This window comes from Sinohyriopsis cumingii, unplaced genomic scaffold (assembly GCF_028554795.1).
Source record: "Sinohyriopsis cumingii isolate HCF-2022 unplaced genomic scaffold, ASM2855479v2 utg001437l, whole genome shotgun sequence".
In the NCBI taxonomy this organism is placed as follows: domain Eukaryota; kingdom Metazoa; phylum Mollusca; class Bivalvia; order Unionida; family Unionidae; genus Sinohyriopsis; species Sinohyriopsis cumingii.
This window is the reverse complement of record NW_028315999.1, coordinates 2,437,844-2,453,644: the sequence shown is the minus strand read 5'-3', so window position 1 is coordinate 2,453,644 and position 15,801 is coordinate 2,437,844. Positions and strand designations below refer to the sequence as shown.

At 36.3% G+C, this 15,801-nt stretch overlaps 1 protein-coding gene across 1 annotated transcript; it reads left to right on the top strand.

Annotated features, from left to right (window-relative positions):
• Positions 1 to 3,037: 3,037 nt before the first annotated feature.
• Positions 3,038 to 4,156, top strand: LOC149772516 (uncharacterized; the record flags this gene model as incomplete). The annotated part of the gene is made up of 1 exon (XM_089947711.1): positions 3,038 to 4,156. A coding segment is annotated over one exon (782 nt), but the record flags the coding sequence as incomplete, so codon positions are not given.
• Between the last annotated feature and the right edge of the window lie 11,645 nt (positions 4,157 to 15,801).

Here is a 15,801-nt window from a genome sequence, read left to right as displayed (position 1 = left end):
ATAAAAAGACTCCATTATCACTGTCATATGTAAAAACCACCAAATTGATACCCTGGATGCACGTGGTAACCATGGAAACAACAAACTCCTATTATGGTATAGGTCGCATATAACCAGATTTAATTTTTTTTGAAAAAGTTGTATTTTACTCCTTGATATTAGAGCATAATTGTAAGAAAGAATTGGCCATGCTTGTGCATGGATAATAGTGCAATAGCATTTTATGTGATACCAATATCTATAGTTAAATTGCATCCGCATCACATGTTGCTGTGTTGTATTGTACTTATTAATGGCTTATTCTTGTTATTAAAATAATTGTTTTCTGCCTTTGTATCTTCATGTTATCTTTCTATGGCATGCATGCTACACAAAAGAAACACAAGCATGCTGACATCAGCAAGTATGACATCACAGGGTATCAAATTACATGACGCATTGTTTTTTCATCTCTCACTGGCTATAAGACAAGTTTTAAATGTTTTAAATTTCAAAATTGCATTTCTTTTCTTGCTGACTCTCACAGAAATAAGATACAGTGCATCCCTATTCACATCAATCAAACAAAACAAATAAGTGTGCCACATGACAGGTCAAAATGATAAGAGGCCATTGCCCTTTTGTGACTAAAACATATACACACACCCATGAAGCATCAAGAGATGCTGACATTCCAAACTTATTTAAACTATCATCACATGTGATTCATAACCCCCAAATGTTAATAAAAAGGTATAAAAGCCAAGGAAGAGTTCCATAAGCTTTATTATACTGAATAATTAAATAACATAGTGCTACTTTTTAGTATAAAACTATGGGGAAGGGTGAATAAGCAAAGAATAGACAGAGTAATTTCTTCAAGCCTGGTAATGTTCCCCACAACGGGGGTGGGGTGAATGTGTATCAACCCAAATAACACATCAGCATGAGGTATGTTACATAAGGACAGCAAGAGACAAATTTGAAAAAGCTATCCAAAGTTCCTATAATGCTGACATTGATGTTGGAGACAGAAAGTGTATGCACAAACTGTTATGACTCAAGCTATTAAGTATGCTGGAGGTGGAGAAATGTGTGAAAAACTTTGCTATGCCAAGACAAGTTCATGTCTCTATGCAATATGCAGACACTGATAAAAATTGTCACTGAATACACTACTTGTTAAATTTAAGTAATAGAATTGAATTGCATATTGAAGTTGTCTAATACATAAACATATACCTACATTTACCCAAAGCTCATAAAAAGTTAAGAAAAAGTCTCAAAATCATTACTGTGGCTACTTTCCACTATAAGCAGTGTTAAATTACTTACTTTTTAATATAAAGCTGAAAAAATGCATACATTATTGAACAAAAGAGAAACAAAGCAAACATTACAATCACTCAATTACAGTCAAAGGGGAGGTAATACACCTTGAATTGGCAAACCAAATAGCAAGCTCTAATTTACAGCTAAATGATTCCTTACTATTACTTGATGGTAAGAAAAGAGCAATGTAGGTTTAATAAATAGCTTTTGTTTCAAATATGAAACCATATTTCTGACATGAAGCTTGTTTTCATTTATTCACAACAACATATATGGTGAAGAAAACCCATATCATTTAGTGCACGCAGTAATCAAATGCTGAGATTTGGAATAATGTGTTCTTAGACCACAAGTTGCAACACCCTGAGTATAAATGTTTTCTATCATGGGACTTGGTACATGAAGAAAAAAGAGATCTGGTTTGGTGGGAGAGAGCAGTATGTTCACCATGCAGTTATACATCAAGAATGTTTCAACTGTATGAAGGGAGGTTGGGGAAGAAAAACTGCCTGTGTAAAGAATGCAATACAGATAGGACTTTTGCAGACTTATATTGGGAATGAAGGGTTGAAAACTATTATTTTAAGTGAAAATGTCCCTCCCTGCTCCCTCAACAAAAGGAATGCAGAAAAGTTCCAATACTGTTTGCCCAAAAATGTAATGTACCAATATGAGAAACATGCTGAACATAGAATAGGTGTCAAGGAGTTTAATTCTAGGATAAGAAATAAGACCGGTATAATTGATATTCAATGTGACTCGACATATAATAATTCAATTTACAGGTTGAGGCAATGCAGCATGTGCAGTTTTGTGCACAGTCCTTATTTTTACAATGTTCTCTGCTTTGATCTGCTGAGTGTGTCTCTAAAGTTAAATGATCAGTACTGATACATAAGTGATTGTGACATAAGTGGCTTACATATAAAATCTACCCCATCCCACCCCATTTTGGGGAATTATTGCATGTGTTAAATGGTATTTAACCATACAGGCCAATCTATGGGTACCATCATATGAAATTCTGCCATCAGGCCATACTGTGCTCTTTTCCCTATGGCCTGAGCTATCTACTTCCACTCTCCAGTGTATAAAACCATCCCCATCTGTCTTTTGTATAGAATTTTTCTCCAAAATCACATGCAAACCATGATAAAAAGACTCCATTATCACTGTCATATGTAAAAACCACCAAATTGATACCCTGGATGCACGTGGTAACCATGGAAACAACAAACTCCTATTATGGTATAGGTCGCATATAGGACTCACGGTACTAATTCCACTCCAATGGTAAACATATGGAAACACTGTCATATTCAAAATTCAATAACTTAAAATTTATGGGTGCTGATAATGACACCTATAATTTTTCGTGCACATCTAACCTTGGTGCAAGCTTATGTGTGGAGAACACCATATGACCCGCGGCAATTTGTTTACATACATGTGCATGAAACACGTGTTATTGATTCTGCACCAAATGAATCAGGTGCTACTTTCAGTAGTGAGTACTCCTGAGTCAAGCCTGTAAAAATGCTAAAATTGCATCAGTAGAAATTTGTCAATATTTTTTTTACATTACATATAGGACAAGCTCTCAAAAGATATTTTTCCTAAAATTTTAATTTTCATTATTAACCAATTATGGACCACCAAACCTGTAAATACTCTATCATTTCTTCACCCATTTCTAGACTGGTTCACAGTTCTTCCGTATAATTAGTACCGTGTGTCCTTGGACGGCCACCTGAAAATGGTGAGGAGAGCTTCGCGGAACCAAACAAAAGCTGGTTGCACGTGGACCAGAATGCATCACGTGTTGGACTTCACGCAGTCCAAGGAGGGGTTTATCTTGAGGAGGTATGTGAAGATGATTGGACACTCGAAGTCCTGGAAGGATCACATAGTTACTTTGATGAATTTTTCGAAGGAAGACAAGATGCAGCAAGGATATCGGAGCTGAATACATTTTATCTGCTGACGGAAGATGATGTTAACTTTTATGGAGGAAAAGGATGCCAAAGAATACGTGTTTCCGTGCCTAAAGGTGGTATGGTTCTTTGGGACTCGCGTCTCGTCCACGCCAATGCTAGACCCAGAAAAGATCGTGAACATCCAGGTCGGTGGCGCTATGTTGTGTTCGTTTCCATGACTCCAGCACATTGGGCTTCAGAGGGAGACATGAACAAAAAAAGATACGCTTACAACAACGTTGTAATGACCACACATTGGTCATCACAGGGTGTGAAAACGCATGGGTCAGGATTATCAATTAGCGGTTTGCCAACAAAAATTCCAGAAATAGCAACAACAAATGAGGCCAAGGAATTAGCTGGTATAGTGCCATATGATTTTGAGGACGGCAAATATAATGGACCACAGAAGCCTACATGGAAAGCTTCGAAAAACGCAATCACTTTTACACGAGCAAATGTTTACACCGCTTGTTTTGTGCTTTGCCCAGTGCTTATCATCATTGTCGCATATTTATTTAATCTGTTTTAATTATATATAGATGCAATTGAATAACATAATCTAAGTGTTGAGTCGGAACCCTTTTAAATGTTAATCTAGAGCCCAATGTGTATTATTCGATTATGCTTCCTATTAATCTAAAGCCCTATGTGTGTTATCGGATTCTGTTTTCTATTATTATAAAGCCCTATTTGTGTTACTGGGTTATATTTTCTATTATTATAAAGCCATGTGTGTGTTTCTGGATTATGCTTTCTATTTATCTAAAGCCCTATGTGTGTCATTGGATTATGCTTTCTATTAATATAAAGCCTCATGCGTGTTATCGGACTATGTTTTCTATTATTATAAAGTCTTATTTGTGTTATTGGATTATTTTTTCTATTATTCTAAAGCCCAATGTTGTGTTACTGGATCTGTCGTGTCGGGTTGTTATGCCGTTACTTTGGTATGTGTGTTATGGTTGGGGTGCTGCCAATATTCTATTTAAATTATTATAGAAGTCCCACCCAAGCTCGATTTCGGTGGGAAGTTAAATTAGTGAAAGATAAATGTAAAACTCCGAGCCCCCAGTCAGCAATGCCGACGGTTGAATGATTGAATATACAAAAAGGTGAAATTCAACGAAAAACAATTTAATGACAATTCAATAGTCAAATGATTACAATTTCCCAAGTACTCTCCTTCCGCTCGACTCTGTGATAGTCTATTGCATCATTTGATTAGTAGTGTGAGATACATTTCCACCTGTCTTTGTATTCTGCTCATCTGTGTATTCTTCTCTCCTATTCCTCTAATTCCTTTTCTTCTTCCTCCCGACTTCCTCCATATTCCATCTCCTCCTCGACTTCTCTATACTCCTCCTACTTCTTCACTTTCTCCTCCTCGACTCCTCTATACTCCTCCTCCTTATCCACTTTCTCCTCCTCCTCGACTCTCTATTACGACTAGACTTGCCGATTCCGACTGCTCTGCTAGTCTCACTTCCGTCTCCCCTCATAGAGACTCGCGGCTTAACCGGAAGTTCTGTCCTCCCAAAAAGCCTCCCTCTTTTTCAATTCCGATTGGATATCGTTTTGACCCGATCCATTCAAACTTAGCGGACAATGTCCTTCTCGCTGTCTGTCCACGTGGGACTGATTTAGAACACGCCCCGTTCCTCGCGGGTTCCTCTGATCTTAGGACAAAGCTGTAACACACGGGTGGGAAGTTGCGCTATCTAACGCCTGTGCCGATTCAAGATGCCGGATCTTCTCTCTGGTCACGGTAACCATGCGTAAGAGATTAACTCTAGCCTGCGGCAATGTTCAAATCTCAAACATGGCTTGCAATAATGCCTTAGTTTATACACGACTTACGAACTGGGGCTGAGCAAACGAGACACTGGATTATGCTTTCTATTAATCTAAAGCTATATGTGTGTTATTGGATTATGCTTTCTATTAATGTAAAGCCCCATTTCTGTTATTGAATTGTGTTTTCTATTATTCTAAAGCCTTATGTGTGTTATTGGATTCTGTTTTCTATTAATGTAAAGCCCTATGTGTGTTACTAGATTATGTTTTCTATTAATGTAAAACCCTTTATGTGTTATTGGATTATGTTTTCTATTATGGACAAGAACACTTTAATTGTTATAAATTATGCTTTAGTAGGAACACTGTTTCAAAGTGTTTAGAATAAATAGGAACTATCGCTTTGACCTATATAACACACTGCACTTTGTGACTGAAAACTAATGATAAATTTCCCCCGATTGATGCTTATAATAACAGAGCTAAATGCAACAATCTGTGCAAAAAGGTTCAACTTTGTCAAATGAAGTTCTAATTTATAAACGAAAGAAGACTTTCTCTATTGATCATTTGTAACTGGGTCAGGGGGTCGACTAGCCTTTCACCCCCACCACCATCCCCAGAGCAGGTCTTATCATTGAATATATTCACATAAAATAGAATTTAACACAAATCATTAACAAAATTCGTCACGTCATTATATACAATAATGCATACATCATGCTGTAAACATTCTAGGTATGAACTATAACTTACCACTACCGAGCATGTATGTAGTAGTGTTTTACGGTACCTCAGCACAACAGTGTCCATATAAGACACATATAGGGGCCCTTAGTGGCCGAGTGGTCTAAAGAGCTCACCATTACGGATCACTGCCATCTCACCTCTGCCTGCGTGGGTTCGAGTCTCGGGCTCGGCTAATATGGGTATGTGAGAAAGCTTGCCGGTAGCTTCTCGTGGGTCGGTGCTTCTTTCTATTAACACTGGCCGCCACGTATAGCCTATCTTGTGCTGAGAAATGGCGTTAAACCCCATTACAACAACAACATTGTCCATGTGGTGCAAATAATAGGTTAATCCACAGAACATACATACATGCATACATACATACATACATACATACATACATACATACTAAACTAGTGCAACATTTGAGTTTTAATATTAAAACCCATTTCGATATAACGAATTTCCTGAATTTGTAGTGCTCATTAGTCAGTCATAAAGCCATGAACCATTATAGCTAACATAACCAATTTTTTTAATAGTGACTAGACAAAATGCTGACCTGAGCTGAGCAATGTTGTGTTCCCATGTATGTTCAGAAAAATCTTTAGCATGATTAATAAGGAGTGATTGTTGATAGTATCCTGCCATGCATTTCGGATTGCTGGTGAAGCTTGCCTTCATTTCCTAATGATCTCAAGCTCAAATGTTGTACATGTGTACAAAGTAGAGTTGGAACAAATATCAAGTCTTTCAAATAAATAGGCAAAATTACTGTGATTCAAGTTGGAGGGAGCTGAGGTCACATATGTAATAAAATATTGGATGGGGTCTGCCAGACACTCGGGACCTTTATCCCAGTTCAGAGAGATGCTTTGATTTTGAATAATTTTTTCTCAGTAAAGTGTGATCTAAGCCAGCAAGAGGACTAGAAAAATAAGGAGAATTAAAGTTGTCACTGCAGGTGTCTAATCTCCTTTTATGTTGTCTCTTTTCTTTTTGCTTTAGTTTACCTGGTGCAAAGACTTTCTAATATTACATTTTATACAGTATTTTAGTTGTAAATTATAACCCAATTTTGGGCAGATCTTAAACCTCAAGATCCTATTGTTAAAACATTGATCTTATTGTTTTGATAATGAGTGCCTACCTCCCCCAAAAAAGAAGATCTTCAAGGGGAACTAAAGAAGTCTTCAGGTGGAAATCTAAAGAACTTTCAGTTTGCAGAATTTTAATCTTTATTTATCTTACATTTAATATATTTTTGTTTTACTAGAATGTGTGCAAGAAAGCTTGGATAGTTATTGAAATAGTTTTTATGAGATGCATTGACAAAATAAAATTTGCCGGAGAATTAATTTTTAGCTTACCTGACTGAATGACCAAGCAGGTGTTAGGTGTAACCCTGCATCAAGGTGTGCATCATCTATTATGCATCATCCATCAACACTTGCTATTTTTGACTTCTCAAAAACCACTGAGCCAAATGCATTCTTACTTGGTAGGATGTTTGTTAGGGCATACTCTATGACAATTTTGTGCAGGATGATTCCATTAAGTTCCTTAGCAACGGTATGGAAGATCATTTTTTCAAAATCTTCTCTATAATAGCTGAACAAATATTGAGCAAACTTGGTTGGAATGTTTCATGGGACATACTCTACTAGAATTATAACTGGGGTGACTTCCCTTAAAACAATGTGGCTTATATAGCAACAAGGTGGAAAAGCTATATTCAACTTCTCTGGAATGGCTCAATTAAATTTAATCAAACTTGATATGTGCTGTGCCACAGTTGTCTTCAGGGTTCACCTAATGCAGTGGTGTGTGGCTTCCTTAGCTACCAGGAGGAAACACAATAAATGATAGTCATAAGTTCTATAACTAATAACAATATCAATGCTTGATGGAAAATTGTAAATGATATATGTTTATATATTTGTCATATATCATTGTACATGGCTTATGTATACATATTTGTATGGCATATGTATACATATTTGCAGTATAACATTGTAAACTATATATGTATACATATTTGTAAAATAACATTGTAAATGATATATGTATACATATTTGTCATATAACATTGTACATGGCATATGTTTACATATTTGCAATATGACATTATAAATTATATATGTATACATGTTTGCCATGCAACATTGTACATAGCATATGTTTACAGTTTTGCCATATATTGACACATTAATGATTGTTGCTGAAAGAAAATTGCATATGAATGTACCATATTTGTTTGTTGCTTTTTTATGCAGTTTTATGTAGTATTGCTAGTTGTGAGTTTGCTTGTAAATAATATTGCTAGTTGTTACATTACTGGAATAAAGACATTTTTGGTGTGGATCATGCAGGCTCTTAGCAGAGTAAAAATGAAATAAAAGGATTGAAGTAAGGGTTGTGTCAGCCTCCATTGTTTTGTTTCTTTTTTAATCCTAATTTATCCCATAAGTTGGATTTGGCCAGAATATCTTTCACAACATCCCATTTGGCCATCGTGCTGTAATACTTGACATGTGTCCAGTATATGATGACAGGATCACTATTACAATTATATTTGTAATATTGAAAATTAATTTCTGACAAATACAACTGTTTTGTAAAACAAAAAATATAAACATTTTTATATTATTTTTTTCCATGAAAAATGAAAACGCTGTTGATATCATTAAATTTGTCACAAGATTATTTTGGAATAGAAGTAAATTCCATATTGATGGAAGCTACTGAAGTGCAGGTTCAATGAAAATATACTGTGGTATGTGCCACCACCAAACAAACCTGCAATAAGCTGGTATACCAGTATAACTGTGGACCTCTAGCGCATAGTAATGAGACCTTGTGTCTGATTTTCTGAGCTTGCTGTCTCTCTGGACCTAGAGATTAAATTTTTCCATGATGGGGTTTAGAGCTTAAAGAATCTTGGATGGTTTCAATTATGAACAAGAGACTCTACATGTTAATTATGATTTTGTCTTTAGAAAGAATTTTTATCAGGATATACAGTAGTAAAATGGGTAATTACAACATAATATGAAGTCTGGGAAATAGTTTGTATAGGTTGTTGTCTTAGAATTCCATACAAGCCTGCTTGGTTAAATGGTCAAAAGGGCACCATAGCAAAAGTCTGTCTATTTACTCAAAGTGTGCTTAATACCCAATAAATGTATGCAAGACTAAAGTGATGGTTAAATTTTAAGTGACAAGTGAATGGATGTTTGTGAGTTTGGACATTTCTTTGATTTTGCCAGGGGTGGGTGGGTCCCGAACCCCAGACCCTAACTCCCATTAGAAGTATATTTGAATGCATTATATATTCAAAGTCTTCTAATGTGTTAGCCACAGAATAAAACCGGTTGAGATCTGAAAACTACTGTGGCCACACAGTTGCATGGGACTCTGGTGGCCCAGTGGTTAGAGCATCCGCCTCAGTTTGAACTCCGGCTGAGTCATACTAATGACTTATAAAAATGGTACTAACAGCTCCATTGCTTGGCACTCAGCATTAAGAGGCTAGTGTTAGGACTGGTCGGCCTAGTGTCAGGATAATGTGACTGAGTGTCTGTGGCATGATGCCTCAGTGCTAGACATCACTATAAACTGCCACACTGCAGACATTGTAGCGATATGACTGAAAAATTGTTAAAGCTATGTTAAGAATCCAAATCACACACATACAATTGTATGGGATTTTAGGAGCTTAACCTGACCTAATTATCCTTGGGGTAAAGTCGTATATTTTATACTTCACTTAGCTTATATAAAAAAATTGTACCAATGTATATTTTTGGTTGCATTTCAGCAAACATGTGCGGCACTCAAACATTGGCTTTACACAAATATGAATGGATTCTCAGCAAACCTGGTTTGTGGGTATATCAAAAGAATACTGGTTTGTGGGTATATCAAAAGAATACTGGTTTGTGGGTATATCAAAAGAATATAGTAAATGCTTCTAACTTGGTGATACGTTGAGAAGATATTTTCTTGACCCAATTTTGATATGTCGGATTTTCTCATAATATCTTGGCTTGCTTCAGTACTTGGAGGTTAAAAATTAAAGAAGTCAGTAAACAGATTTTTCTTTTATTCTTGGACATTATTTTAGACCAGAGTAGAGCAAATTCCTTCAAGGGCCTGTTCTATTTTGAAAAAGTTTTTTTAAAACTGCAGTAGACTTTAATATGTGCTCCGTCATCATAATCCATGGCCATGGGCAGCAGATATGACAGGTGTATTGTTCCATATGTTCCGCAATAAGTGACGTATCCATAGTACAACAGTCATTCATTTGTCCCACTGTCAGTATTTACTGTTTTCCACTTCTCAACAACCACTGGGTCATTTTTTAAGAGACTTTTCTGGTATATTTTAAGTCATGCTTTACCAAAATTGTACCTGACCTTATCTTTTGAGCAGTTTAATTAATATTGTAACCAAGTATAAAACACATTCCTCAATTTTTTCTCAAGAACAACTCGGTTAAATGGAATAGCATATAATGTACTTTAAATATACAGTAAAACCTGTCCACCTGTCTTGAGGGACCACCTTCTTGATGTGCAGATTTATCAGTTATATAGTGTTATGACTGTTATGAGAGACCAATCATCTTGAGAGACCATTATTATCTGGCACAAAAGGTGGTCTTTCAAGACAGGTTCTACTATATATATATATATATATATATATATATATATATATATATATATATATATATATATATATATATATATATATATATATATATATATATAAAGATTACAAATCATACGTCGAATAACAGACCTGTCAAGTGCACTAGATGCAGCAAGGGATCACGTGTATCAGGGATTGATTAAGGTAAATGCATTAAACTGACAACAAACTGCAAAACTAGTATCTAACTAGCATGAGCACTTTCGACTCTTAATGAGTCTTTTTCAAAGACAACTATTGTTGTTGTTGTAGTAGGGTTTAATGCCATTTTTCAGCACACGATAGGCTATACATGGCAGCCAGTATTAATGGTGGAGGTAGAACCCGGGAAAACCCTGCACAGAACCACTGACCCACGAGAAGCTACTGGCAGGTTTTCTCACATACCAACATTGGCCGAATCAGAGACTCGAACCCACGCAGACAGAGGTGAGATGGCAGTGATCCGTAACGGTAAGCGCTTTAGACCACTTAGCCCCTCAGGGCCCCTCAATGTCAACTATAAAACATAGACAAGACAAACAAAACAGAAAAACTGTTGTGTTTGTAAAACTTTACATGACTGTTTCTACAGGACTTAAACCTTTAAATGTATCATGTTTCAACTAGTTTATTTCAACTTGTTGTGGATACTGGAAAATATTTTTCTTGACCTAGAAATCGATGAGCCATAATGACATCTATTTTATGTAAATTTATATAAGCACAAATTATATCTTTGATATTTCATTGTTATAGTAGTAATTATAGGCTATCAAGCAAATTTAGAAAATTATTTAAATGAAAATGTCTCGGCGGCAAAAAGATAAATTTATTTGTTTATGGTTGTCTTTTTCTAGTCTTCTTGGTTTAAACTGCTTGGTTTCAATGTTCTAAGGCAGCATATCCAGTAAGATTACATTTCTTTCCTGGTTTTGGAACTCCAGTTGGGCTTGTGAGCAATTGCAATAAGTGTTATATCAATGAAAGTGTGGCCAGGGGAGGAAATGTGTTCTGTGACGGGGCTTCTATACAGCTTCTTTGTCATCCAATCAGATCTATGAAGGTTGATCCTTTTGTGTTGCTTTTCAGTTTCTCTGACATACTGAAGGCCACAGATCTTACATTTGATGAGATAAATTACATTCTCTGTTTTGCACGTTTTGTTTGGACCATGAATGTTTAGTTTTTCTCTAGTCACTGTGCTAGAAAATATCCTGGTCTCCATCATATGTTGACAGGTTTTGCACCTTTAATCCCCTCAGGGGCCAGATTGACTAGGGTGGCCTTGTTTAGTGATAGCGTCGCCCTGACTAGGATGTCCTTGACATTTTTGGTCTCCGGTAAGCTACTACAGGCTTGTTTGGGAGGATTAACTTTTGTGCGTCAGACCATTCCATGATGGGCCAGTGTTTCCGATGATTTTACCTACTTTAGAGTATTCTGGATGGTAGGTCAGAATAAATGGTATCCTATCAGTCTTTTCCTTCTCTCCATATTTTAGTAGGTCATCGCACTTTGTTTGTTTAGCCCTTTGTCATAGACTCAGTAAATTAAATGTTTAGATACATTTTCAGACCTGTTTAGGAATGTTTCATCATCAGACAAATTCTGTATATCCTCAGTGCCTGGCTATATGGGATGCTCCTAGTGCAGTGTTTTGGATGACAACTGGTTTGGAGGAGATGCTGGAATTTGTCAGTTGGTTTCAAATAGATGTCTATATGGAGTTTGTTTTCTAGATACCAGTCTGGTTGTTGTGTCCAGCAAAAGGTGGCTTGAGTTGGAGACTTATGCTGTGAATTTTATTGAAGGATGGAAGTTGTTTGTCTTTGACATGAAGTCATTTAGATTTTTCTCTTCCATGTTGCCACTTCAATTTTTATATCATCGATAAAGTGTACTCACGGGCATGGGTCAAGTTCCACCGATGCTAAAAGTTGACCCACCAGTTTTCCCATAAAAATATTAGCATACAAAGGGGCCGTCTTTTGTACCCATTGCGGTTCCATTGATTTGGAGTAGTATTCTTTATTAAATTCAAAGTTACTGAGTTTTAGGACAAGCACCAGGAGTTAGACTAGGAAGTGTGTGGGTGGATTGTCTACAGTTCTTGTTTCCCATGCTTCTCTACAGGCCTGTATCCCCTCATTATGCGGTATATTGGTATATAAACATGTGACGTCTAAGGAAACAAGCAATGTATCTGGCAGTAATTGTTCGCTTGCTTTGCTTTTTATGAGGTAAACTGTCATGTCCTGAGGATATAACGGTCATTTGTGGACATGTGGTCTCATAAAATGATCCAAATATTCTGAAATCCTTTATGCGGGATGCCTGTTACCGGAGATCATAGATTTGCCCGGGTTTCCTTGTTTGCACAGGTGCTCGACGGGAGCTTGATGTTGAGAAGAAAACAAAAAACAATAATCTAAAGGAAAAAATCATACAGAGTCACAAAAATACCTTAGAGAACCCCCATGACCCGTTCTGACATAGGACCCTCTCTATCATAATATATAAGAGAGAATGTACGGAACTTCCAAATACTTCGTTCCACCCATGACCCTCGATTTCATTCTGGTATTTCCGTCTTTAAAGGCACACTCCGTACTATATGGCTCTATGCCTTCTTTTACTCTTGAGATATTTTTCTATTCATCAAGCCATCATTGACTTTTCTGCGTTGTACCAAACTGAAGTTAAGGGCTCCGAGACGTGCGATTTTCGAGAATTTTTACTACAGAGACAAGTCCGAGCTCATGTGATAATATGTATAACCTTTTGAGCCAATCATATTTCGGCATTGACGTGTGTGCCGCATTGTTTACCTATTTTGTAAATAAAGTCGCATGTATACGATGTATGTGCAGTGAAGAAGACAATGTCTAATTCTTGCATGGAACAGGATTCCTAAAGTTGAATCGAGTTAATGGTAAGTAAAAACTTACTTCTGCATCTACCACTGTTCTGTAATTCAAGAAGGGATGCTTCGTAGAGTCGCAAACATGGTACATGTAACTCTTTTCACCGGTTTTCACATGTGCACGCACTTGTCCCATACCCGCGCATATGACATTACTTTGGCGAATATGACTCGTATCATTTAAATGTGTAATAAATTATAACTTAAACAGTGAATTTGATTAAACAAAGAATAAACACATCGATTTATGAATCACATATTGAATCAATGACCCATTTTGCATGATGCGGCTCATATACGACTGCAGTAAAAGTCGTATCCACCAAATATCTATTTATATCCGCACCCGAATTCAATATGGTTTACGATCTATCTTTGAAATTATTCATTCAGCATGTTTAATAGAATATGCTGATTGCTTTTACGTTGTAATTAGCAATTAGACATAATTAGTCATATACACTTAACGCCCAGTCATATTCGCCAATTCATGCAAAACAGCACGGCACGATTTCAGTTATAAGTGACATAATCATCTTCCCCACCCACCCTACACACACGACAAAAATTAAAGGTTTTTATTTTCGTAATCATTGCCTATCCCTTTCCTGAAATAAAAAATGGAACAAATTACGAATGCAGTTTTCATATAAAACAAAAAGAAATGCCAATATCCGCAAACATGTATCAGCGTATAAAATATTCATGTACGCACTGTAGCTATACCTTTCTAAGGGTTCTTTTCCATAGTGCGCATACAACTATGCCAATGATTAACAGATTGACCAACAGACTGATGTGTATCTACGTAGATTATAACTATTTTGCCCGGTGAATATATCTTCGCGGTATCTGAGATAAGTTTGATCTTCAATTCCTGACATATGATTACAGGTTAAAAGCGATCTCCATGTTGTTTTGTACTGCGCTTATCTTGTAAGCATAATAACTCAAACATATGAGAAAATATTTGATTTACGGGACACGGTATGATGTGTGTTGATATTAGGCCTCTGGTCAAACTTCTTTGCTATTTTCAGATTGTTGTATCTTTGTTAATTTTCATCTTGCTGCATATTGACTATCTTCAGTTTACTGTATCTTTGCTATTTTCAGATTGTTGTATCTTTGCTATTTTCAGCTTGCTGTATATTTGCTATCTTCAGTTTGCAGTATATTTGCTCTCTTCAGTTTGCAGTATGTTTTCTATCTTTAGTTTACTGTATTTTTGCTATTTTCAGCTTGTGGTCTCTTTACTATTTTCAGCTTGCTGTATATTTGCTATCTTCAGTTTACTTGTACCTTTGCTATTTTCAGATTGTTGTATCTGTGTTATCTTCAGTTTACCTTATCTTTGCTATCTTCAGTTTGTTGTATCTTTGTTATCTTCAGTTTGCTGTATCTTTGCTATTTTCAGCTTCCTGTATATTGACTGTCTTCAGTTTACTGTATCTTTGCTATTTTCAGCTTGCTGCATATTGACTATCTTCAGTTTACTGTATCTTTGCTATTTTCAGATTGTTGTATCTTTGCTATTTTCAGTTTACTGTATCTTTGCTATTTTCAGCTCGCTGTATATTTGCTATGTTCAGTTTGCTGTATCTTTGCTATTTTCAGATTTTTGTATCTTTGCGATCTTCAGTTTGCTTATCTTTGCTATCTTCAGTTTGCTGTATGTTTGCTATTGTCAGGTTGCTTTCTTATCGTTTCCTTTTAATGACGAGCATGGAAAATGTTACGCCTTAACTTTTTCTTAACTTTTCACGAAAAGTCTACAAACAAAATAAACGAGCGTAAGGCAATTAATAATAGTTCCATAATCAACCTAACTTGGATGTCTTTAGCAATGGATAATAGTAAGGTCATTATCTATAACCTGAGGAGAGTTACTGCAAAGTATTAAGGTTCTTTGTCATTACACTATGTATTCTGTCCATACGAGTTCAGATGAGCACAGTAGAAACCATGCATTGTATTTAATTCTGACAGGAGTACGTAGATTACTTTATTGTGATTACAGATAGGTATAAATATTTCATCAACTGCCAATATCACAATTCATAATGTTTTGTTGTTTTAAAGTGTTCGACGAAGTGGAAATGATTCTCATTTAGCTTTGAATTTAGCCCTAAACAAGTAGTTTGTAAAGTTGATCTTGATCGTCTGTAACATTGTTGTCTGTGGTCAGCTCCGAGTCGATTACAGCATATGAAACTGGTTAGAGATTGAAAGATGATCCCTCATTAACGATCAACTCGGTATATCGCATCATAAGGAGGGATAACCGACAGGGACTGTCGCGGTTCTCCCGGCCTCACTCCCCCGTCCACTCTGTAAGGAGCGAATGATGGTTGATGCCAATGCTAC